This window comes from Eretmochelys imbricata, chromosome 6 (genome assembly GCF_965152235.1).
Source record: "Eretmochelys imbricata isolate rEreImb1 chromosome 6, rEreImb1.hap1, whole genome shotgun sequence".
Lineage (NCBI taxonomy): Eukaryota > Metazoa > Chordata > Testudines > Cheloniidae > Eretmochelys > Eretmochelys imbricata.
In genome coordinates, this window is record NC_135577.1 from 101,835,973 (window position 1) to 101,860,421 (window position 24,449).

Consider the following 24,449-nt stretch of genomic DNA (forward strand, 5'->3'; position numbering starts at 1 on the left):
TAGTTTAATAGGACCTTGTCTACTTCTGTTGGGCAGGAAACTTCTACCCCCAAGAACCACTGAGGAGCGAAGCTCTGAGATGAGGAATGCTCAGGTTGGAATGGAGACTCAACTGAACTCCTGAGATAGCAGGTGGGGAAATGATCGGAAGTTGCAACAGCAGGCAAGAAGCAAGGCAAACCACATGAGGAAATTTGTCTCGGACAAGCTGGTGCAATTCTGTCTTGCTTGAACTTGTTCAACTCTGTCTTGCTTTAACTCTGTCTTGCTTGATCTTGTTCAGTTTCTGGAATAGTAACAATCAGAACCATCCCTCGGGTATGGCAAATCGGGGCAACTGCCCTGGGCCCTGTGCTTTGGGGGGGCCCAGCATTTTGTGAGGAGGTGAGCAGGGAGGTAAGACGGGGGGCAGGCGGAGCGAGGCGCCCCCCTACCAACCTCCCACTCCAGCCCGCCGATCAGCGCCGCGCTCTCCCTCCCAGCACCTACCACCGATCAGCTATTTCGCTGTGTCTGGAGGCACAGGGAGGGGAGAGGAGCGAAGGTGCAGCGGGCTTGGGGAGGGGGCAGAGAAGAAATGGGGTGGGGCCTTGGGGAAAGGGGTGGAATGGGGCGGGGCCTGGGTGAAGCACACTCCGGCAGATAGAAACCCTGCACCCACCTAGGGACGACCCTGCTAACAATGTTGAGGGAGAGAAGGCCCCTTGAGCAGAAATTTTTGCCCTCTGTTGATAATGGTGCCAAAAAAGGTCTACTTCTAGAAACCCCAGGACAAGAGAATGAATCAGAGTATCCAGCTCTCAGTTGTAATCTTGGGAGAAGTGCCTGCTTAATCATCAGCTATCGTGGTTTGAGTGCCTGGGATGTAAGAGGCTGAGATAAGGAATCTTACCCCCCACCTTGAAGATTTATGTAGAACATACAGACTACATTGTCTGTCATGACTTTGATGGATTGACCCCTGATTAAGTGAAGGAAGTGGATACAGGCATTCCTGACTTCTCCACATCAACCTCCTGGAAATAAGGGAAGGGACCCTAAAGGACCATTTGCCTTGAATGGTGTGTCCCCTGAGGTTTGCTCCCCATCCCAAAAGGGAGGCTTCTGAAGTTCTAGTTATAGCAGTGGAAGGGAACTCCTTCACAAACTTTGTATGGGTTCTTCCACCAATTGAGTGAGTCTAGCTCCAAGCCAGGACCAGACACCAGTTTATCAAGACTGTGTGTGTTCAAAATGTAGCCTGTTCTGAGCTATCCCCGGAAGCAATGAAGATGTAACCTGGCATGTGTTACAAAAGTGCAAGCTGCAATATGGCCTAACAGAGGCAATTTCTTGCACATGTCCAAGGACTTATATGAATCTTGGAAATAAGGTTTGTCAGTCCCATAAACCAGTGAGCTGGAAGCTAAATTCTGGACATGATGGCATGCAGACAAACATGTATACAGTCTCTCTGCTGAACTGGAGTCAAAAGGGACTTTTCACTATTGAGTTGTAGTCCCTACCCGTGGAACAGAGACACAGCTATCTTTACTGCAAAGGAGGGTGGCATGGAGGAACAGAGGTAAAATGGCTGGAGTAAATCAATGTTATACCTTCCAAAATCCATTTGTTGGCTACGATCTGCTCCCATGAAGGTCAAAAGCAGAAGAGACCATTTCCAAAGGGTAGGTAGAATGATGCAGATGAAGATACTGATAAAGGCGATCTTCTGCACCCTCAACTGAACCATCAAAATTGCTGTTTCAATGAGGAGGAGGGCTGGGTGGTAGTAGTGGATGTGGTAGGCAGCCTCTCTTTCTGATTTCTTGGTCTCTTTTTGCGTGGCTTGGCAGACTTATGGAAAACAGGAAACTGGGCGTGGAGGAATCTCTGAACCATCTGTGATCCACTAAATTTTCTTTTGTTCACGGATATGTAGATCCCAAGAGACCTGAGTGCAGCCCTTAAATTCTTCAAAGTGTGCAAGGATTCATCTGTGGACTCATTGAAGTGCATAAATCTGTTGAAAAGAAGGTCTTCTACAATAAGTTGGATCCCCCTGGGAAATCCTTATAGTTGCAGACAAAATGCTTCACACATGATGATAGCAGTGGAAACAGAGCAGGCTGCAGTGTTGGCTGCATGTTGTCCTTGCTAGGAGCTGACCTTCCCCTGTGATGGCCTGAAATTTTTCCCGTGGTTTGAGAGGGAGATGTTCAATAAAAGCATTATATTTACTGTAGTTGGTGTAATTACACTTTGCCATCAGAGCTGGGCAATTCATAATCCTAAATCATAGCGTCACAGAGGAGTAGCTCTTACAACCAAAGAGGTCCAAGCACTTTTAGCCCTTATCGTAAGGTGTTGTCTGCCATGCTCGTTGATGACTTCCGCAAACAAAGAATTAGGCGGAGGATGTGTAAATAAAAACTCATTGTTTTGCTGGGATGTAACACTTTTTGTCAGCTAGTCTGCATGTAATCAGTACTGTAGCAGGAGTCTGACAGATGTCTGGTGGATTCAATCAGAGCCTTGTTCACCAGCAAGGCCACTCAACCAAAAGTTGTCATGTGGAGAATGCCTAAAATCTTATGGTGAGCATCTTGGACCTCCTTCAGGGGATTTTGGAGTGAATTGTTAATCCATTTATTAAATTCTTGAAGCCATTTAAAATCCTCTGCATAAGGTGGTGAGGAAGGCAGCACAGCCTCATGAGGTGAAGGGGAGGCGATATTAGTTTGTGTTGTTACCTCCTTATCAGCTGTAACCTCCTGCTCCTCAAAAGATTCCCACTTGAGGAGGGAGAGATGGGGCGGAGACTGTGTCTTTCAGGATGATCCCCATGTGAATAGCTGGGAGCTCTCGAAACTTGCTGACTACAGGCAGCTCACGGGTTCCAGTATGGTCAGTAGAAGCAGAGGTGTCTAATGCTGATCATACCAGATCGGATGAGAAGGAACACAAGATTGCCTCACCTTAGGAACCTCACCTTTGGTGAAGGCATCAGGAGAGGTGTCTCTATGCTGGTAAGTAGTTGACCCCTGCTTTAATACCCAAAGGGATTTACTTATTATCCAAAACCCCCTGAGGGAGAACCCCTCAAGAAGGGAAGCCAGAGGAAAGGGGTATGTAACCAAATAAACCCAAGAAAATAAATGAAGGAATTATACAACTAAACTAAATAAAAAACTAAAGTAAACTAAATCAAAACTAAACTAGACCTAGACAGCCCAAAGGGCTGAAGGCTAACTACTGCTAAAAAGGGGCACACCAAATGCTCTGTGTCAGGATATAAGGTGGTTGAGAAGGCACAGACGGTGGCTCCCCCATACAAGTATAAGTATAGGGCACAAGGAGGCCTGGAATGCATGCACAGGCAGAACTTGAGCTGCTACCTAAAATCTCCAGTCAAAGGTGCCTGGGGCATGTGCACGCCTGAAGTAAAGTGGAGCACACATCGGGACGCTACTTGAAAAACTGTTACCTTTGAAGAGAAAAATTAAGTTCCAGAAAATAGTTATCCACATTCATTACATTATTAGCAGTGATCAGGACAGAATGAGGAATCAGGAATGAGACATGAGGAAGTGGAAATAATGTTCTTCAAGCAGTGAAGGTGGGGGTTTTTTGTGATGGGGAGGGGGAGAAACCAAAGCTAAACGCAAATCAGCACAGAGAGCCATGTAATACCATACCACTTGCTTGACTACGTGGAAGAAAAGCAAACTCAACAACGAGCTGACATGGCAGAGAAATGCCAGGGTTGGCTTAAGAGGATTAAGAGGCAGCTGCCTTGGGAAATATACTCCCTGTGCAAAGTGCTATAAATGTTTTTCAAATCTGTCACTGAGACATAATGAATCTCCCTATTGCTTTCTCTATCATTGCTTTCTCTAGTGCGAGAGAATACAGAAGTCTAGAAACAGCGCACAAATTGTACAGCTTTAATACCTAAAGGGATTTACTCGTTATCTGGTTTGCAGGACAAAACACACAATCCTGCCTCCACATCTTCAATTTTTTTTCTAAAAAGGAGCAAATAGCAATTTTGTAGTTTCAAATCATCCGGAGAGAAATCCTGCCTTTCCCAAGGGAGCTGCTCAAACTACGGATGTCAAGAGCAGTGGAGTGGTACGACAAGATAGCTCAAGGTGGGGGGAAGACACACTGCCAGGCTCACTGTAATCACCTATGTACCCCAGCTAATGTGTGCTACTGATCACAGCATGTGTACTAGTTAAACTGAACCCATAAACCTCCACTTCTCTGATAAATGATGTTGTAAGCATCTGTAGTTCTAGAACCAGGAACCATGGAGGTTCTTGGCCATTGTCACTTCTGTATCGCCATCAGAGCTCAGGCCAGGCTGCTGTTGGTGGACCATGTGAAGCTAGACACTGCAGGAAGTATCGCCCAGTGGGGCTTGAGTGGCATCTCACCCATGTAGTACACTGATTGGCCCATCCTGGTATATAAACCAAGAATCCATTACCCACTGCAGTCGGAGCAATGATACAGACCACATGCATGTTTCCACTCCAGACCTTGCCTTACTGTGAACCTCCAACTCAGGCACTCACCTCCTGTCTGTAACCTGGAGCCTGACCCTGCCTTATTGGTATCCAGACCTGGCTCAACCCTGTCACCACTACTTCCCTTCTGCTTGCAACTGAGTGTCTGACCCTGACTTGCTGGTGTCCTGATTTGGCTCAATCCCAATTTCACTACCCATCACTTGACCATAACTTGGTAATTGACCAGTGCACACTCGCTGCCCATGGCCCAGCCCTGACAGATATGCTGGCTAGCTGGGTAGTCAGGCTCTCTTCCTGTAGTGGGCTCTGCAGCATTAGGAAAAGGTTCTACTCTTCTGCTTTCTGAGAAAACGGAATCCCCTACCTTTCTGCCAACAGTATAAGATAGGACTGTGCCCTTATTGAAATGCCTCTTTCCTCGTCAATAATATAATTAAGATATTTAATGAATAGAACAATGATAATTAGAAAACCAGTAGTGATATGAAGAACTCATTCCATACTTTTCTCCAGTGTACACTCGGGGTCTTCTGCTAAGTGCATAATTTTTAGTATTTGAGCCTTTCCGGAGTGGATCATCAAGAGGTGACTGGTGAGGAGGGTCTTCCAGTGGATTCCAGTAACTCTGTTCAGACATACCTCGTAACAAAATTTCTGCTAACTGCCTGGCTATTGTCTGTGAAAGAAAAACAGAAAAATATTTTCTCCTAGAAATGCTGAACAGGAAGTCTTCAAAAAACTGGGATTTTGTCAAATGAGGATTAAGTCATGTTCAATATGATTTTGCTCAAAAAGGTTTCTATTCTCAGACTATTCATTATAGAGAATTCCCATCTTCCTTTATTTTTTTGCTTCATGCAAAAAATGAACAAACAAGATGACCTGACCACCACATATTTTTCCATTGGCCTGAAAAAACCCAGAATGCCCTGCACACCAGGAATGAAAGGCACATTGTCCAGTTTGCTTCTGTACAAGACTACAACAAAAAGCTTTCAAAACTGTTTGACAGAACTTTAATGGGTAAATCCCAGATATTTGAAGAAACCTACCAAAATACGCTAATATACCTAAAAATCAGTTAAATTCAGGTGTGTTTTCTATTATTCTACATTACAGACATTACTGCCAAGAAGGCTTAATTTGAATCCTTAACTTCATCAATTCAAACCCAGTAAAAATGCAATTTTCTATTAAAATTACATGTTTTGGTTCACAGGACCTGAAATTTTAGTTCCTTTTTATAATATGTGATACAGGAGGGCCAGGGAGAGTGGTAGAGGGGAAATATAAGCCCTAGACTAATTAAGGCGTGGCTGCCTGTAGACTAGGGAGGGTTGAGACAGGTTAATTGGAGCACATGTAGTCAATTAAGTCCCTGTTAGGAACCTAATAAAACCCCCTGCTTCAGGCAGTCAGAGAGGAGGAGGAAGGTGGAGCTTGGAGGAGTGTTGTAAAATTTGAAAGACCAGAGAACCAAAGTAAGGGAGACCCTGCTGCAGCAGGGGAGGGAGACTCCCTCCCCCAGTGTCTAAGAACTGAACGTACCCCACCCAAGGGAGAAGAAGGTCAGGACCCGCAGGGGTTGAGAGGGGTTGGGGATCAGAGTGAGGAACAAACCCAGGCCCTTCCCCCGCTTCCCTCCTCTACCACCTTCCCGAGCCACTAGCAGGGACCTCAGCGCCCCAAGAGCAGGGGCGAGAGGTGGCATCTTAGCCCCCCACCAAGAAAAGCACAGCACCCACAATACTAACATCGGCCATCTTGTCACAAATATCAATAATTTTGCCATCAAGCTGTGCACATAGGAACAAGTGGTTACACGGGTTAGCTATCATCATTGCCCTCATCTTTCTGTTCTCTATGTCCTCTTCTACAAACATGTATGCACAAAGTAGTTTTACATATGCAAGTAATTCCAATAAACTCCATTTGATTATTAATATGTATAAGTGTATGAGTATGAGGGCCTTAGACTAAATTTTTTGTGATGGGACAATATCTCCCTATGTGCTGAAATGGTGCCTGCCACAATGCAGCCTCAACCCTGATTGGGCCCTCTCATTGCTCTGACAATACAAATAGTAGCTGTGACAGATATCACATGCAATATCTTTGGGGACCACTGCATTAAACTTATGAATGGTTTATGTATGATTCTATTCTGCTCTGTGGGGGACAGTTATTACAGCTCCTACAGGAACTAAAAATATTAGGGGGCAATTACCTCGGGATAGTAAACAACTAAGCACCACCTGTTGGGGTGGTTTCGTATATGGTTCAGGCTGGGTTTTCTGAGACCAAGAGACAAAAATAGAATTTAGGATATATAAAGCCTGAGTTTAAACTGACTGGGGACTTCATTTAGAGTAAGAAAATGGACAAAACTGTCCAAGGGAGACCCGAACCCTTAGTGAAGAGATGTTGGCCTACCAGACTCCCCATGTGGAAGATGAACAGTTTCTGGTTCATTCAGTAGAGTGAAAGAACTTGTATTGTTTAAGTATTTCCTCTGTGATGCTTTATCCTAAGAATAAATAGCACACTGCTCCTTCTCAGCAGAGTCTAACTTATAACCTCTGCAATATACTGCTCAGAGCCCTTGGAGAGAAAGCACAGCTTCAGTGCTGGCCTTCAGGCAGAATGATTTCCTGGGGATATCACAGTGTAAGGCAAGGGGCGGTGCAGCCTTATAACCCCTGGTCAGGAGGGAGAGAGTGTCTCCACCCAGAAGTAATGGCTGGGGTCCTGAAACCTTGAGTGCTCTTGAAGGTCCATGGAGTGGGAATGCAGTATAGTTACCCCTGAATTGTGACAGCAGCACTAACAACAAACACTGCCAGCTTTGAATCAGATGTTTATCTTGATTGCCCTCCTCCCCCACCCCAGAAATCCTAAACAGTATAACAGAGTTTAACTTCCGTAAAAGAAGGAATCTGACAGTATATTATGATCACCATGCAAGGAAATTAATTCCTGTATTCTTCCCCAAATAAAATCTCAGTGGGCTTTTAATATCCATAAAAATATAACTCAAATTGCATCACCACCACAATATGTAGACTAAAGATTTTTAATCCCTTTGTTATTTTTCAAGAGCTCAACAAAATGGCCTTTGTTGAATTCTTGCTGCAATAGCTTTCATTGTGTTATATATATTTTACTTCAAAAAGAGAACTAATTTATTCCCCTGGTAATTTCTATGTAGACTGAAAATAAAACATCTGAAGAATAAATTTGTTTTAAAAAAACCCCAAACTACATATTCTCATTTGTCTTCCTGCATACCACAAAACTATTAAAAATTGTTAAAAATTCTGTTCTCCCTGATCATTGAAGGAACTCACAAATAAAATATTAACATGAAAAATCTACCTCCAAACAAGTTCAAGTGAACATCAGTGAAATAGTTCATAAGAGACAGAGAACATAAAAGGTTTATTTTTTGGCCAAAATGTTCTGGGTACTGTATATCTCTATTTCTCCAGCTTAAAATAAAGAACATAAGAATGGCCACACTGGGTCAGACCAAAGGTCCATCCAGGCCAGTATTCTGTCTGCCGACAGTTTCCAATGCCAGCTGCCCCAGAGGGAGTGAACCTAACAGGTAATGATCAAGTGATCTCTCTCCTGCCATCCATCTCACCCTCTGACAAACAGAGGCTAGGGACACCAATCCTTACACATCCTGGCTAATAACCATTAATGGACTTAACCTCCATGAATTTATCTAGTTCTCTTTTAAACCCTGTTCTAGTCCTATCCTTCAAAACCTCCTCAGGCAAGGAGTTCCACAGGTTGACTGCACTGTGTGAAGAAGAACTTGCTTTTATTTGTTTTAAACCTGCTGCCCATTAATTTTATTTGGTGACCCCTAGTTCTTATATTATGGGAACAAGTAAATAACTTTTCCTTATTCACTTTCTCCACACTACTCATGATTTTATATACCTCTATCATATCCCCCCTTAGTCTCCTCTTTTCCAAGCTGAAAAGTCCTAGCCTCTTTAATCTCTCCTCATATGGGACCCATTCCAAACCCCTAATCATTTTAGTTGCCTTTCTCTGAACCTTTTCTAATACCAGTATATCTTTTTTGAGATGAGGAGACCACATCTGTACACAGTATTCAAGATGTGGGCGTACCATGGATTTATATAAGTGCAATAAGATATTCTCTCTCTTATTCTCTACCCCTTTTTTAATTATTCCTAACATCCTGTTTGCTTTTTTGACTGCTGCTGTGAACTGCATGGATGTCTTCAGAGAACTATCCACGATGACTCCAAGATCTCTTTTCTGATTAGTTGTAGCTAAATTAGGCCCCATCATATTGTATGTATAGTCGGGGTTATTTTTTCCAATGTGCATTACTTTGAAATTTATCCACATTAAATTTCATTTGCCATTTTGTTGCCCAATCACTTAGTTTTGTGAGATCTTTTTGACGTTCTTCACAGTCTTCTTTGGTCTTAATTATCTTGAGCAGTTTAGTTTCGTCTGCAAACTTTGCCACCTCACTGTTTACCTTTTCTCCAGATCATTTATGAATAAGTTGAATAGGATTGGTCCTAGGACTGACCCTTGGGAAACATCACTAGTTACCCCTCTGCATTCTGAAAATTTACCTTTTATTCCTACCCTTTGTTCTCTGTCTTTTAACCAGTTCTCAATTCATGAAAGGATCTTTCCTCTTATCCCATGACAACTTAATTTACATAAGAGCCTTTGGTGAGGGACCTTGTCACAGGCTTTCTGGAAATCTAAGTATACTATGTCCACTGGATCCCCCTTGTCCACATATTTGTTGACCCCCTCAAAGAACTATAATAGATTAGTAAGACATGATTTCCCTTTACAGAAACCATGTTGACTTTTGCGCAACAATTTATGTTCTTCTATGTGTCTGACAATTTTATTCTTTACTATTGTTTCAACTAATTAGCCCGGTACTAACGTCAGACTTACCAGTCTGTAATTGCTGGGATCACCTCTAGAGCCCTTTTTAAATATTGGTATTACATTAGCTATCTTCCAGTCATTGGATACAGAAGCTGATTTAAAGGACAGGTTACGAACATAGTTAATAGTTCTGCAATTTCACATTTGAGTTCTTTAAAACTCTTGGGTGAATGCCATCTGGTCCCGGTGACTTGTTACTGTTAAGTTTATCAATTAATTCCAAAACCTCGTCTAACGACACTTCAATCTGTGACAATTCCTCAGATTTGTCACTTATAAAGGACGGCTCAGTTTGGGAATCTCCCTGACATCCTCAGCCGTGAAAACTGAAGCAAAGAATTAATTTAGTTTCTCCACAATAACTTTATTGTCTTTAAGTGCTCCTTTTGTATCGCGATCGTCCAGGGGCCCCACTGGCTGTTTAGCAGGCTTCCTGCTTCTGATGTACTTAAAAAACATTTTGTTATTACCTTTTGAGTTTTTGGCTAGCTGTTCTTCAAACTCCTTTTTGGCTTTTCTTATTACATTTTTACACTTAATTTGGCAGTGTTTATGCTCCTTTCTATTTACCTCAGAAGGATTTGACATCCACTTTTTAAAAGATGCCTTTTTATCTCTCACTGTTTCTTTTACATGGTTGTTAAGTCATGGTGGCTCTTTTTTAGTTCTTTTTCTGTGTTTTTTAATTTGGGGTATACATTTAAGTTGGGCCTCTATTATGGTGTCTTTGAGAAGTGTCCATGCAGCTTGCATAAATTTCACTCTAGTCACTGTACCTTTTAATTTCTGTTTAACTAACCTTCTCATTTTTGCACAGTTCCCCTTTCTGAAATTAAATGCCACAGTGTTGGGCTGCTGAGGTGTTCTTCCCACCATAGGAATGTTAAATGTTATTATATTATGGTCACTATTTCCAAGAGGTGCCGTTACAGTTACCTCTTGGATCAGATCCTGCGCTCCACTCAGGACTAAATCGAGAATTGCCTCTCCCCTTGTGGGTTCCTATACCAGCTGCTCCAAGAAGCAGTCATTTAAGGTAATGAGAAATTTTGTCTCTGCGTTTTGTCCTGAGGTGACATGTATCCAGTCCATATGGGGATAACTGAAATCTGCCACTATTATTGAGTTCTTTATTTTGGTAGCCTCTCTAATCTCTCTTAGCATTTCATAGTCACTATCACTGTCCTGGTCAGGTGGTCGACAATAGATCCCTACTGTTATATTCTTATTGGAGCATGGAATTACTATCCATAGAGATTTTAGGGAACATGTGGATTCATTTAAGATTTTTACTTCATTTGATTCTACATTTTCTTTCACATATAGTGCCACACCCTCCTCCCCCGCCCTCGCACGACTTGTTCTGTCCTTCTGATATATTTTGTACCCCAGAAGGATTGTGTCAAAAAGACTGTCTTAGATCCAAAACTATCAGCTTAATCCCTTTCTAAATGCTTTATACATATGTGTATTAGCTACATATGATCCTGGATGACAGTGTTGAAAAATTCTGAATTTTGGAGTCTTAGAAGTGATAAAGTGGACTGCTATAGAAATGGGATAACCTCAGCATCTGTACAAGAGTTGTCAGCATTTCTTAGCAACAGATGGTTAGCAACTGAGCCAGAAGTGTCACTGTATGAGTGACATCTTTCATTTTTTGATCCTTGTAATGTAAGAAACCTACCTTCCATTTCTTATTGTTCTATTTACACTTTGTACATGGAATATTACTGGCCTCCTTTAAATGTCTAATATTTCACCATTTATGAAAAATGTGGTTTTTGAGATCTCATTAAATAAAGCTAACTGATTTTCTAATGGTGTTTTGGAGAGACTATACTAGAACTCTTGTCTAGTACATCTGTAAAAATGGTTTAGAATAACAAAAGACAAAATTGCGAAGAGTCCTATGGCACCTTATAGACTAACAGATGTATTGGAGCATAAGCTTTCGTGGGTGAATACCCACTTCGTCAGATGCATGTAGTGGAAATTTCCAGAGGCAGGTATAAATATGCAAGCAAGAATCAGGCTAGGGATAACAAGGTTAGTTCAATCAGGGAGGATGAGACCCTCTTCTAGCAGTTGAGGTGGTGGACGTGCAGGTGAATGAACCGGTGATGGTGTGGCTGATCTGGTTAGGCCTGTGATGGTGTCGCTGGTACAACCGCATTTGCTCCAACCCCTCAGACAGAGACCAACACCTACAAGATCTTCACCAAGCATTCTCAAACTACAATACCCACACGAGAAATAAGGAAACAGATCAACAGAGCCAGATGTGTACCCAGAAGCCTCCTGCTGCAAGACAAGCCCAAGAAAGAAACCAACAGAACTCCACTGGCCATCACACAGTCCTCAGCCTCTGGAAATTTCCACTACATGCATCCGACGAAGTGGGTATTCACCCACAAAAGCTTATGCTCCAATACGTCTGTTAGTCTATAAGGTGCCACAGGACTCTTTGCCGCTTTTACAGATCCAGACTAACATGGCTACCCCTCTGATAAAAGACAAAATGCATTGTAACGAGTGTTGCATATCCCTTACTCTTATCTGAAAACTTTTGATTTATATTTGTTAACACTTGTTTAGTGAATGCTTACTTGATATGGATATGGATATGGATATGAACCTCCTTTATGGGTTCTCTTTTTTGAAGAAGTTTTATGGGAGAGAAGAGGTAATTTACATGACAATGGAACTCAAAGTCAGTATTCTGGAAAAACAAAAACAAACAGTGCAGAACCCTAAGAGTGATGAAACAATGCCTCTGCAGAACTGATATACAGTAAAGTTCATTAGACATTTATCATGGTTCCAAGCCTAATTCATTTTACACAACAACTAGATAAAGAAGGAGAGAGGGGAAGTCAGATGAATGGAGAGAAGGGAAGAAAGACGGCTGATCAAACAGTCTCTTCTGTTTTTACTAATTATTTTAATCCCAAATTTTGCAAAATTGTATAGGTTTTAGTAACGAATAGACTACAGTGCTGTAATCTGATTTGTTTGCCTCTGTAATAAATGTATGTTTATCATTTATACATTTAGATTTTAAGCAGTCAATGTAAGTTTGTAAAACTCACCATTCGTAGATTTTGTGTAGTTCTTGTTTCAACAGCTCTTAGAATCTCTCTAAATCTACCAACTCCTCTTGTCAAGTTCCTGTACACACACACACACACACAGAGAATTTGACAGTATTCCCATCCCAGTGCTTAGCAGTATTTTATACACAGTTTTTTAGTTGTTAGTCAAATCCATACAAGCAATTTTTTTCCTGCTGTAATATCTCATTCATTATCTAAAAAAAAAATTCATTTGGCAGGTAGCCCTGTCACTGTGGGTCACAGCAAAGAACCAAATAATAAAACATAACTTTGCAAAAATAATAGGTAGCTCAAGAGAGTAAGAAAACTAAGGATATTGTATGATAGAAGGGATATAAGAGGAAAAACTGATTTAAATCATTATTTAAAAGCAAAACTGATATACTACACAAATCTTCAAACACTAATACTTGGAAAAATCAATTTAATTTCAGTAGCTTCTCTTCCTTTGTTTAACCCACATAATAGTAAAATTTTCCAACTCCTTTTATTTACAAAAAATATTTCTAGAGAATTTAGACATAGGAGACCAAGCTGTACGGTTAGAGCAGAAGACTGGTAGGCAGGAAATCAGAGTTCCATTTTTGACTTTGCAAATGACTTCCTATGTGACCTTGTACAACTCATTTAATTTCTTTGTGTCTCAACTTCTTCACTTAATACTTAAATCATTTTTGACAAGAGACGTGACAACATGAGATGAAAAGCACTATATACATGCAGAGTAGCAGTATTCTCAATCCAAACTTTTCCCCAAAACAGTCTGGAAATACAATATTCTGCACCCATGCCAACTAACTTGTAAATGTTTCTCTTCTCTCATCATTTGGACAGTTCTCTCTGCTATTTTCCCAGTTTTCAATATATTAAGATTTTTTTATGATATTAACAACCCATTTATTACAACACAGCTTGACTTCCAAATGAGCTGGTGAAAGACTGGGTCAGCATTTACTGACTCAGCCAGCTGAGTTCTGCAGTCTCAAGCATATATTATACTAAAATCGTTTTGTTATTTGCTCTAAGTTTCAGATCAGATAATGGATACTCAATGAAAAAAGTGCTTTGCATTAACTCAGAGCTGTGGTCATCTCATATGGAATTGCATGTTAAACCAACATGACAGTGTGTAAATCATATAACGGAACTTTAAAGGAAAAACAGATAATTATGCATCACCTGCATTGTTTATCGATGAAGACATCATATACATGTTTCACAAGCATTTATTACAATCACAACAAAAGTTTTGCAATATTACATATGAGTACATAAAATTAGAGTGCTTAAATGTATTTGGGATAGTAAATACAAGCCCATCATCATCATGAGAACAATTTTCTTTAGATATATTGAAATCTGAAATTTACTTTGTGCAAAGCAGTCCCCATTTTAACTGCACAGTGACTGGAGTCAGATTGTTTTTTCAGCAAGGGGTCTTCAACTGTGGGACTCGTTTTATCAGAACCTTATTTTTTTTTCCTTTTAGGGTTACATTGCAAAGCTTACCTGTTCTCCCTAGACTCTGGGTCGAAAAGGATGAGCAAACACACCCATTCTGTGTACATCAAGGATTTCAGGCCCTAGGGCAGTTTCTCTCAAATGCAGCCACCATGGCCGCATGTGGCCACAGCCTCTGGTGTGATGATAAGGTGGGGAGAAGCAGTGGCCCCTCCCCTGGGGCTGCCAGCAGGTGCTGGTCCCTACCCCCTTCTGGAGCCCCAAACACTGTAGGAGCAGGCAACCAGTGAGATTATTCCACCTTCCCAGGGCGGTGGGGCTCAGGCTTCAGCCCTGGAGTGGGCGGCAGGTTCTAGCTGTGCAGCAGTCAGCTCCATCTCCCAGCTGCTGGGCTTCGGGCTCTGTCCCCCCCCATATTGCCTCTGACCCCACTGCCTCCTCCTTCCCCCAGCTTTGCAGTGGGACCCCAGGCTCAGAACCCCCACCATCGCCCTGACCCCCGCTGCCTCCTTGGGCCCTCCACCCAGCTCCCCCATCATCCCTGCCTCTCCCCCCCGCATCCAGGGCTTAATTTGTCCCCCAGCTTGCCACGGCTGAGTAAGTCTGCTGTGAAAAGTGACATTAACAAATATACAACTATCAATTATCATAGTAGCAGACTGACTAGCTAGCAAGTCTGAAAAAAAAAAAAATCAACCAAAAAAGCAAAACATGCAAAGCACCTTATCTGTGTTTCTATTCTGTTCAGTATACTGTTTAGGTTCAGTAAATAATAGAGACAACTGTACATTATTTTTTTTTGTTATTGAAGTCTGGCAAAACAAAAACAAAAAAAACCCAGCCCCATCATAAATAAATTACAAAGATTTGGACATGTATGTGTGCATAATTATTTGTTTTTTCTAAAGTTAATTAAGTAAATTAGGAAAAATTGTCAGAGCAGCCACCAGCAAGAATTGGTGGCTGCACTCTGAGGCCACCAAAAAATTTGTTGTGAGAACCGCTGCTCTAGGGTAACCAATAAGACACGCTTCACCACCAAAATTGACTTGACTTAAAAGGAAAATAAGTTTAATATCAACTACATCCATACAAACCTACACCAGCTGCTCAAAGTGGATCAGTATCTGATATATCAATTATATGAGAAATAATGATATATTTTTGAGAATCAATAATTCCAGACATTGCTGGAGCCTGGTTTTAGGTAAACAGGTAACAAGATTTATCATGGTTTACAGGTTTGGCTTCAGTAAGCATCTCCTCTAAGAAAAATAATACTTTGCACTTTGACCACCTAAGGGTCCAAATGTTCTTCACATATATTAACACATAAGATACCTCTGTGAAATAGGCATTACTATACTGATTTTACATGTCAAGGAAAATGAGGCACAGAATGTTAGCAGGAAGCACTGCAGCTGTTCAGCATCTTTGAAAATCAGAACATAAAAGATTTTTGCCAAGATCACACACCAAGTCAGTAGCAGAGCCAGGAACAGAATGCAGGGGTCCTGACTCCCAGTCTTCTGTTCTAAATGAGCGTGTGGGGGAGATATGTTGTTGTGGGGGGCACGTTAATTAATCTAGAAATCAAGATGAAAACATAGTCCTAAGAATGGAATACTCTCTATGAATCTGTCAAAAGAGCAGCAGAAAGGATTCAAAACATATAACTCTTTGGAACACTGACTTGTTACAAGAAATGAAATATGGAAACAGCAGAATCTCAGCTAATTCACACTAACTGAAAACCCCATTGCTAATTAGTTAATTTTGAGAATTAGCAAATGTGTGTACAAAAACAAAAGAGATAAATGAACTAAGTTCATTTTGTGTTGTATTATGTCATTAATGAAAGCTTTATATATGAAATATATTATTTTGTGTTCTGTACTGTAATCTGTAAAAATAATCTTGGAGAAGTGGCATGAGACCTCACTAAATTACTTGCTATTACATCTTTGCTAACCAACAGGAAAAGACTAGAACAGAGTGAGAGACAGTCAGATTCTACTGTTTCATGGAAAACACAGTAAGGTTGTGTAAGAAAACTGAGAAAATATATAACTAGTGTTTGCTTCATAAAGCATTTAACATTGTTTCACAGCACAAAAACACAGGAATACAATACAATTTAAGTTTTCACAGCATCTTCTATACAAACTATTACAAAGTACAAAGGGATAAATAAATCAAGAAGAGAGCTAAATGCTTTGAGAGGAAAAAATCTGAAGCAAAATTTATCTTTAACAAGGTTTTAGGTTTTCACCTTTAGTAAAGTACATTTCATATATTTGTTAACAGTTTTTACTAGTTTCTTGGGTGCTCAAAGGGAGAGATTTTTTCCCTTAACAGGTACATACTTTCACCAGCAACTTCAAAAAGATACGGTTTAATTTTAATAGCCCCACCCTTACTGATTTAGAGTTGCAGTGGCAAATGGCAATTTAACTGTGAAATGTAACATCTGTACAGTGTCTGTAAAGAATGCTGAGATCCTGTGTGAATGAAATGCATTCTAAAAGCAAACTCCATTCAACTGTTCAATATACAGAACAGTAACACAACTGTTAACATTCACTCACAAACAGACAGAGATTTTCAGTAATTTAAGAATTGGCAACTTGGGGATCTGCATGCACAGATAGTCAGTTCTGTGTCTGGTTGTGTGTGTATGCATACCCCAATATGCACATGAGCTGACAAGAGTCAGGCCTTTCCAACTGTGCATGATTCATTTTTAAAATATAGCCTCAAATTTTATTTTCTGTTTTCAAGCTGCTAGGTAAAGGCAGCTCTACTCTTCCATCTGGACTGGTACTGCTGAATAACTGAAGAACAGTGACTGGAATTTTCAAATGAACTTAAGGGTATTAGGCACCTTGCTCCCACTGAAACTCAGAGAATGGGTAGCTAACTCCCTGAGGGCTGATCAAGACAAAAACTTGCATCAAGACAACAAAAAATGCAAGCAATTTAGTTATTTTGGTTCAAATCCGTGCATGGGCAGGGCAAGTTAGTGTGTACATCACTCCTTAGGCTCCTCTGAAAACCTCAAGCACTATTCCTCAACTGCTCACAAAACAAAATTAAAAATTAAGAAATCAAAAGATACTCTGTCCACTATTATAAAAAGTACAAAAATGACAAATCCTTAGAATTACATGAACATGTCAATTTCACCTTTGTATAGCAGGAGTCTCCAAACAGAGCACACTACTACCATACATGACAACAAGCTTTGTGGATGGGGGGAAATGATAGATGTGATATATCTTGACTTTAGTCAGGCTTTTGATACTGTCTTCCATTACCCTCTCACAAACAAACTAGGGAAATACAGCCTAGATGGAGCTACTATAATGTGGAAAACATTGTAAAACCATTCCCAGAGAGTACAGTAGAACCTCAGAGTTACGAATACCTCAGGAATGGAGGTTGTTCATAACTCTGAAATGTTCGTAACTCTTGAACAAAACATGGTTGTTCTTTCAAAAGTTTACAACTGACCACTGACTTAATACAGCTTTGAAACTTTACATGCAGAAGAAAAATGCTGCTTTTAACCATCTTAATTGAAATGAAACAAGCTCAGAAAGTTTCCTTATAACTATGGTCATACACAGCATTCGAGGTAACCAAGGTATTTCTATTCCACTCAACACTTATAACTGAGTGCCCACCTACTATTAACAAGATACCAGGACACATCTAGAGGTTACCATTATACCTACATTAAATGAAATATAATATTCGACACAGAAGCAGCAGAAACTATAAAACACAAGATGGGGTCTTGTTGTCAATATGATGAAAGACAAATTGCTTCTAAATAAAAGTTAATCCCTTTTGGTCCATCCTTCCTCATTCTCTCCATCTTTGCTTCCCCAACTTTTTTCCCCCTCCTCATTACAGGTATGCAAGGCTCTGTCCTCCAGAAAACCCACAATCTGTCTTGTTTAGATTGTGTTTCAAAATTTAATTAAGAGGGCATGGCTGAGATAAACCCCAATATAAACACACAGACAAATATATTAATTGTTCTTGAAATACTGCCTCGCTGCCAGGGGAAGAGGGGAAGGGACAAGAGAAAGGAGGAAAATGAACCAAATGTATTCAAAAACGTAAACCGAAAAACAAACAAACAAACAAGTTTTACCAGAAGAATTTAAAAGTCCTATTTTCTTTTGGAGCGGTGTGTGTATGTATGTGGGGAGGGGGTTGTTTTCTGCATCAGGTGAAGTGGGGGAAGAGGCTGAGGTAGCATCTATGTTGCAGGCAAACACCTTAAAATTTTGGACTATATGAGCCAATCAGAGTAGTGGGATTATAGTAGCCAGAGAAAGATTTGCATATTTACTGTGCGGTTACTGAGAAATAACCATGTAGCGATCAAACAAATAATGGCTGTCAGCCAGTAAGAGTAGAGGGATCCACATACTATAAAGCTGAGAAATAACTGTATATTGATTGTGCAAATCAGCCAGCCACAGACAGTGCAGGGATTTGCATAACTGTGAAAAAAGTGCATAGCTCTTTATCAGTAATGGTGTAGCACCCTAACTTGCCGACTGGCTCAGTCAATTCTATTCCTGAATAAATAATAATGTATATCACATTACAGCATCTGTGACCCAAAGAGCTCAATGATGCAAGATTAAATTGCATTAAAAGTTACTTAACGTTCCAGCTAGTTTAAAGAATTGCAGCACACAGCACTCCAGCACAATGTCAGGACTTGGATTAGATTTTTCTGCAATGCTTCTACATTGCTTTGTCAAACTTCCTAATGCTGAATATGCAATCCTTTAAGATTTTGGTGTCTGAAATGTCCTTACTAAAAAAAGGTAAAATGTAAAATTACTAAAGAAATTAAGTACATAATGAAATTAGCTTGTCAAACAATTTACTCCAGTAGCATTTTCTTCCCAGTTCTGAACGATTACTTCATCTTTGCCATCACCCTCCCCATATCTCCACACGCAGTCATACATGCCCAGGACCCAGCTTGGACATGAAATCCAAGACTAAGATAGCAAGGGTGTTTAGAACAAGTTTATAAACAGCCATTCTTTCTCCTTTTCTAAGCAAGCCCTATATAGACACTTTGCTGGTTGGGAAGGCTCTACTATACTTGGTCAGATCAACACCAACCTTTAATATCCACAATTGCATTTTAACTAAGTTTATCACGAGTAGAACTGTCCTAATTTTATGTGTATATTTTTTTCTGGATAAGGAAAAATATTATTCATAAGACAGTGAACTCTACAGCATTCAAAATTTACATGAAAAAGACAACTTACACCCCTAGTGTATTTTAAAAAAAATATTTTGCATTGATTAAACCCTATATAACCTCTCCTTTCCTGAGTTCATTGGCTCATTTTACCCCATTTACTCAAGATGCATTTATGGTAGCATACTTTTCCTCTACCCACTCAAATATTATCATGTATTACTTATAAAGCACCATAAATGTGTAAGGAACTTAAGAACAAAATCACTGGTTTTCTCTACCACATAACATAACTTTTTCAAGGATTAACTGGAAGACGATGCTGCAGAAATTATGCAGTTAATATTCAGATTATGATTCATCATTTTCACAGTACACACCACCAATGTGAAGTTTTACAGCTATTTTCTTTAACAGTTTATAACAAGTCCATTTCCATCTGCCCATGCATGCCTCGTAATAAAAATTAACAAAAATAACTCTACCAATTAAAAAACTCTAAAACACCTCTACGCCTTTCTGCAACAATAACCCTATTAGCTAGTTTAAAAGCCTGATCAAATATGTACTGAACCCAAACTTGTCAAAATTTAGCTCTGGTGAACAGTCACAGGGAACAAGATCCAGAGAAGGGGCCTTCCAAAGAACATTTACTGTTGGTCTTAGAGAAGTCAATCACAGGGACAGACAGCAAGAGTGACCCAGCAACCACAAATCGTGAAGGGTAAAAGAGGGTAGTTATCTCTAAGGTATCATTTACACTCTTACATTCAGTGGTGATGACAAAGTGTGCACAACAGTCCTCATTCAAATTTTGTTCGGTCCTGGCCACCATTTCCATGATGTTCCTTTTCTTCTACCGTTACAAAAATATCTTGCGTGTTACTTAACACCTGTTCAACTTGTACCCTCCCCATGATTCAATTTTTACACAGATATGTATGTTACTATAAATGTGTCTCGTCAAAGTTCAAACACTACAGCAAACAATAGAGATGTTAGATCTCCTCAACAAAAATAAGGCAATCTAACTATAGGGGTTGCTGCCAACATGCATATATTCACATACATAATTAGTGCTCTGGGAAGCAGAATGGAATGAAAGTTTTGTCTCTTAACTCTGATAATTTTTTCTACAGTTCACTTTTAGAAAGGAATCTAGGAAAACTAGTTAGAGACAGCATTGATCAGGGACAGATTAAGAGGACACTACGACAGAAAAGCAGAGTCAGCATGGATTCACAAAAGGGAAGATGTGTAGACCTTTAAAAGCAAATGGCAGGAGAGATTAGGAGAGGACCATGTGGTTTCATTTTCCTGAAGTGCAAGCTCAGTCTTCAAAACTACTAATAACACTGCTTTAGATGTTATCTTGTTAAGTTATTTAACAAAGCTGCAATCTTTTAGTCATAAATTTACATAAATTGATCTCTGTTGTTACTGGTCCCTTCCCTCTGCATATGGCAATTCACTGAGGTAAGCAGCATATTAATTGTGAAAGAGAAAGAAGGAAGCATTGTATGAGCTGGAGTAAATACAAGAACAAGGGAGCATAAACTTAAGATGAGGTCATTAGAAGAGTGGAATTTCTTTATATAGAAAATTATTAACTACACAACATTAACTGTGGTGACTAGCAGGAAAACAAAAGTAATTAGGCTTGATACTCTCCTGAATAGATTTAGACAAATATTTGAAAGAAAAAATTACTATAACACATAAATGCTGGTGCAAATGTAGTCACTTTCAGTTCTGAAGCTGTTCTTTGGACCATTATAAAAAGTCAATATTTGCCAAAAGATATCACAGTTTTCTCTTAATAGAAATGTTAAATAATACAATAGAAAATAACTGTGGTTAACTATTAGTATATGTTGGCCTTTTATTGGCAACCCCCAATACATACTATCAGGCCATCATATGGAAAAAATAGAATAGAAGAGGAAAGTCCCTTTTCCCCTCTTGAATCACAGTATTTTTGAAATTGTCTACCAGATTCTCTTTATATCCTTAACGTTCTTCAAATAATTATGTACATTAAGTACATTGCCACCTTGCAGTATAATACTTTGGGGAGAGTAAGAGGTAAGTATAAGCATACTACATGCACATCACCTGAAATATGGTTGCAGCTATAACAAGAAGAAAGAACTAACTATGTAAGCCCTCCAAACACCAGATAGGCAGAGTACTTATCAGTAACTGCACACCTTTGAGCCTCTGTATATCCACTCCTGCAAAGAATGCCCCCTTGTACCTTGAGACTCCGGGTGGCACTTTATACCAGAATGGGAACATACAGAGGCCCGTGAAGTACATGCAGTTCATAATCTTATATAAACTTCAGAGTAAAAGGAATAATTTTAGTGCTGCTTTGTACATCCAAACAGGCATCCACTTCCCAATGTTCTGATTTCAAAGGAAAATGTGATTTCAAAAACAGCAGAGAAGTAACTTAAGGTATATGGCCACGATGCGGACAATAAGCCACGAAACCTGGAAGAAAATGTTCAGATCCCACCTGCCATATATATATGTGTGGATGGGTGGAACAATGAATGAGTGGAGTACTACATATCCTAATTCAGCTAACAAACCATTACACACTTTGGGAAGAGGAAGGTATCTTCAAAGTTCCCCATCTCCCCAATAAAGAATAGCATCAAAAGAGAATGGAGAATGGTTACCAGGAAAAACAAGCCCAACAATGTCAGATCCCATCTGTCTACCATACACAAACTACCAGAGCATAGGCAATTAAAATAATAATTTAATACAACACAAACTCAACTAAATACCTATATTTAACTTAGTGTTTCTACCTCTTCACAAAAAAGGGTAAAAATCAGGGTGGATAAAAATCAATGATTTTAAAAAAAAAAAGGATTTATTTTTATTTAAATAGGATTTTTTTGATAAAATGCTTTTTGAGGAAAAAACCTATCAAAAGATTGTTTTAATTAAGATATCTTGAGCTATAATGTATCTCATCATGGAATAGGGATTATAAATTCTAATTCTATAGTATGACACAATATAGTCATGTAATGTTTAAGAAAAGTTTTGTAAATGAGTTCCAATAGTTCATGGATTAGGGACCCAATTTTATGGTGTTCCAGAGGCTTCTATATAGATTATTTAGATTAATCTTTCTATCTACCCAATCGGACTCAGTGCTCAGTCTAGAAGATACCATCACAGATGCTTAGTTTTGCAGTTCTCAAACTGTGGACTAGTGTCTCCAGAGAGAACATGCTTGCTAACAGCAAAAATGTTTTTAAATAAATAAATAAATAAATAGAGGTGAGAAATAATAGACCTCAACCTATTGTCCCTCTGCAAATTTGTGTACATAGAGTCAATCCCTTAACTCTCTCTAAACGTGAAAGTTTCAAAAAGTTCAATGAACAGAAGATTGTTGGGGGCAGAATAGATCTGCACAAGGAGAAGAAGCCTGGAGATAAATGTGAGAAGGGAAGGGCAGGCAGTAGAAACAAAAGTGAAACTGAGCAACATATTCCAGAAGTCTTGAGGTCTTTCTGAGTGTAGCCTTCATTGATTTGAGATCTACCATCCCATTCTCTCACTAGAAGGAAAAACCTATAATGGCAGCAGGCCGCAAAAGAGACCCAGTTTGGGAATATTTTAATGAAGTTCCTCTACCTGTGGATAAGACAGGCATGAGTGCAAAATGCAAACAGTTCAACAAAGAAATACAAGGCCTGGTTTCCCAAATGAAACATCATCATCAGAAGTGTTCCTTCTCAGGAGAAAGCTGCGTTGAAGATGATAAAAGGAACATGTCTGAACATGCAGGATCTTCAGGTTGGTAAACTTTTTTATTTCATACTTCTTTCTTAAGGACTGCCTGTCTTCCTTCTGGACTATTCTTGAATTCTCATGTTTGAGCAAAAAATAAATTACAAGCATTAAAAAAATGAATGGGATAAGCACTATCTCCAGCTCATTTTCTTGCAAATATTCTTAATACTTGGCACCAGGGTCAAACCTTAACTACTGAAGAATAGGAGTTGGCTATGACATGGACATCCAGCAATCATCCCTCCATAATGCCAACTAAAATAAACTTCATAGCTAAGGGTGAACCATTCAAGAAATATATGTTTGCTGATGATTTTTAAAAGAAAGTCGCACCAATGAGCTGGTGGAAGTCACTTAAGCTCTTGGATTCAGAGACTGTTGAAGTGACAATCTCACTTTTAACAGCAGTAGCTTCTTCTGCTGGTGTAGAAAGAATATTTTCTTGCTTTGGACTAATTTATTCCAAATTGAGAAATCATTTGGGACCTGAAAAGCAGGAAAGCTTGTTTTTCTTTTCCAGATTATGAACAAACAGGAAAATGAAAGTGAAGACAACTGAGTTAGCTGCAGAAGCCAATATTTTAAGTTTTTCGTGTTGACCTGGTTGACATAGTAGATATAATTTTTGTATTTGTTTTTTTAAATATTTCATTTAACTATTTTAGTTAAAAACAATTTTAACAAAAACAAACCTGATTTTAAAAAACTTGAATGTTTAACTATATTCAAAAATTCATATGCTTGTTTTGTTAAAATATTATATGTTTGCTGCTGAAGTAAAAAATCCAGAATACATAACATTGTTGTTTTAGTCAAATAAAACAATTTAAATGTCTCTCTGGTGATGTTCTTCTCCTAATACAGCCTGGCAAGAAAATTCTCCAAATATTAATGGTTAACCTGTTGAATTGGAGATAGTTAACCTCCCAATGACTTCATAAATATCGGCTTCAGTTACCTTTAGTAAATGAAAAAAAAAATCATTCATTTTCTGATATACCTGTAAAACTTATCTGAAAAGTTTTCAAAATAAATCACTTAAAAATGTAGAGTGTGTACCTTCTAAAAATAAAACCTACATCTATCTCTGAGTTGTGAATAATATGTATTAAGGTTATAACAACTAACAAGAATGCCCTTTTATGTAGAAATCCATGATTAAATTGAGTCTTCCTGACTAGTGATTTAAATCATGATATAAATCAATTTGATTTAAATCAAATCCACCCTGATAAAAATACAATTCACATTACTCATACATGGCTGCTGAAGAGCTCTGATGATGATGTTCACAACTACACAGCTGACCACTATCAAAAAAATGAAGTC

At 39.3% G+C, this 24,449-nt stretch overlaps 1 protein-coding gene across 3 annotated transcripts in view; it reads right to left on the reverse strand.

Moving 5' to 3' along the window:
- The window catches only part of TTC7B (tetratricopeptide repeat domain 7B), a 309,423-nt gene that overhangs the window by 186,119 nt on the left and 98,855 nt on the right, over positions 1-24,449 (reverse strand). For 2 of the 3 annotated variants that reach the window (XM_077819262.1, XM_077819260.1), the window contains 2 exons: positions 12,572-12,650; positions 5,021-5,193 (listed from right to left, as the gene is read on the reverse strand). The exons of the other annotated variant lie outside the window; for it this stretch is intronic. In XM_077819262.1, the coding sequence (XP_077675388.1) occupies positions 5,021-5,193; positions 12,572-12,650 (252 nt within the window). The remainder of the gene's footprint in view (positions 1-5,020; positions 5,194-12,571; positions 12,651-24,449) is intronic. 3 annotated transcript variants of the gene reach the window in all.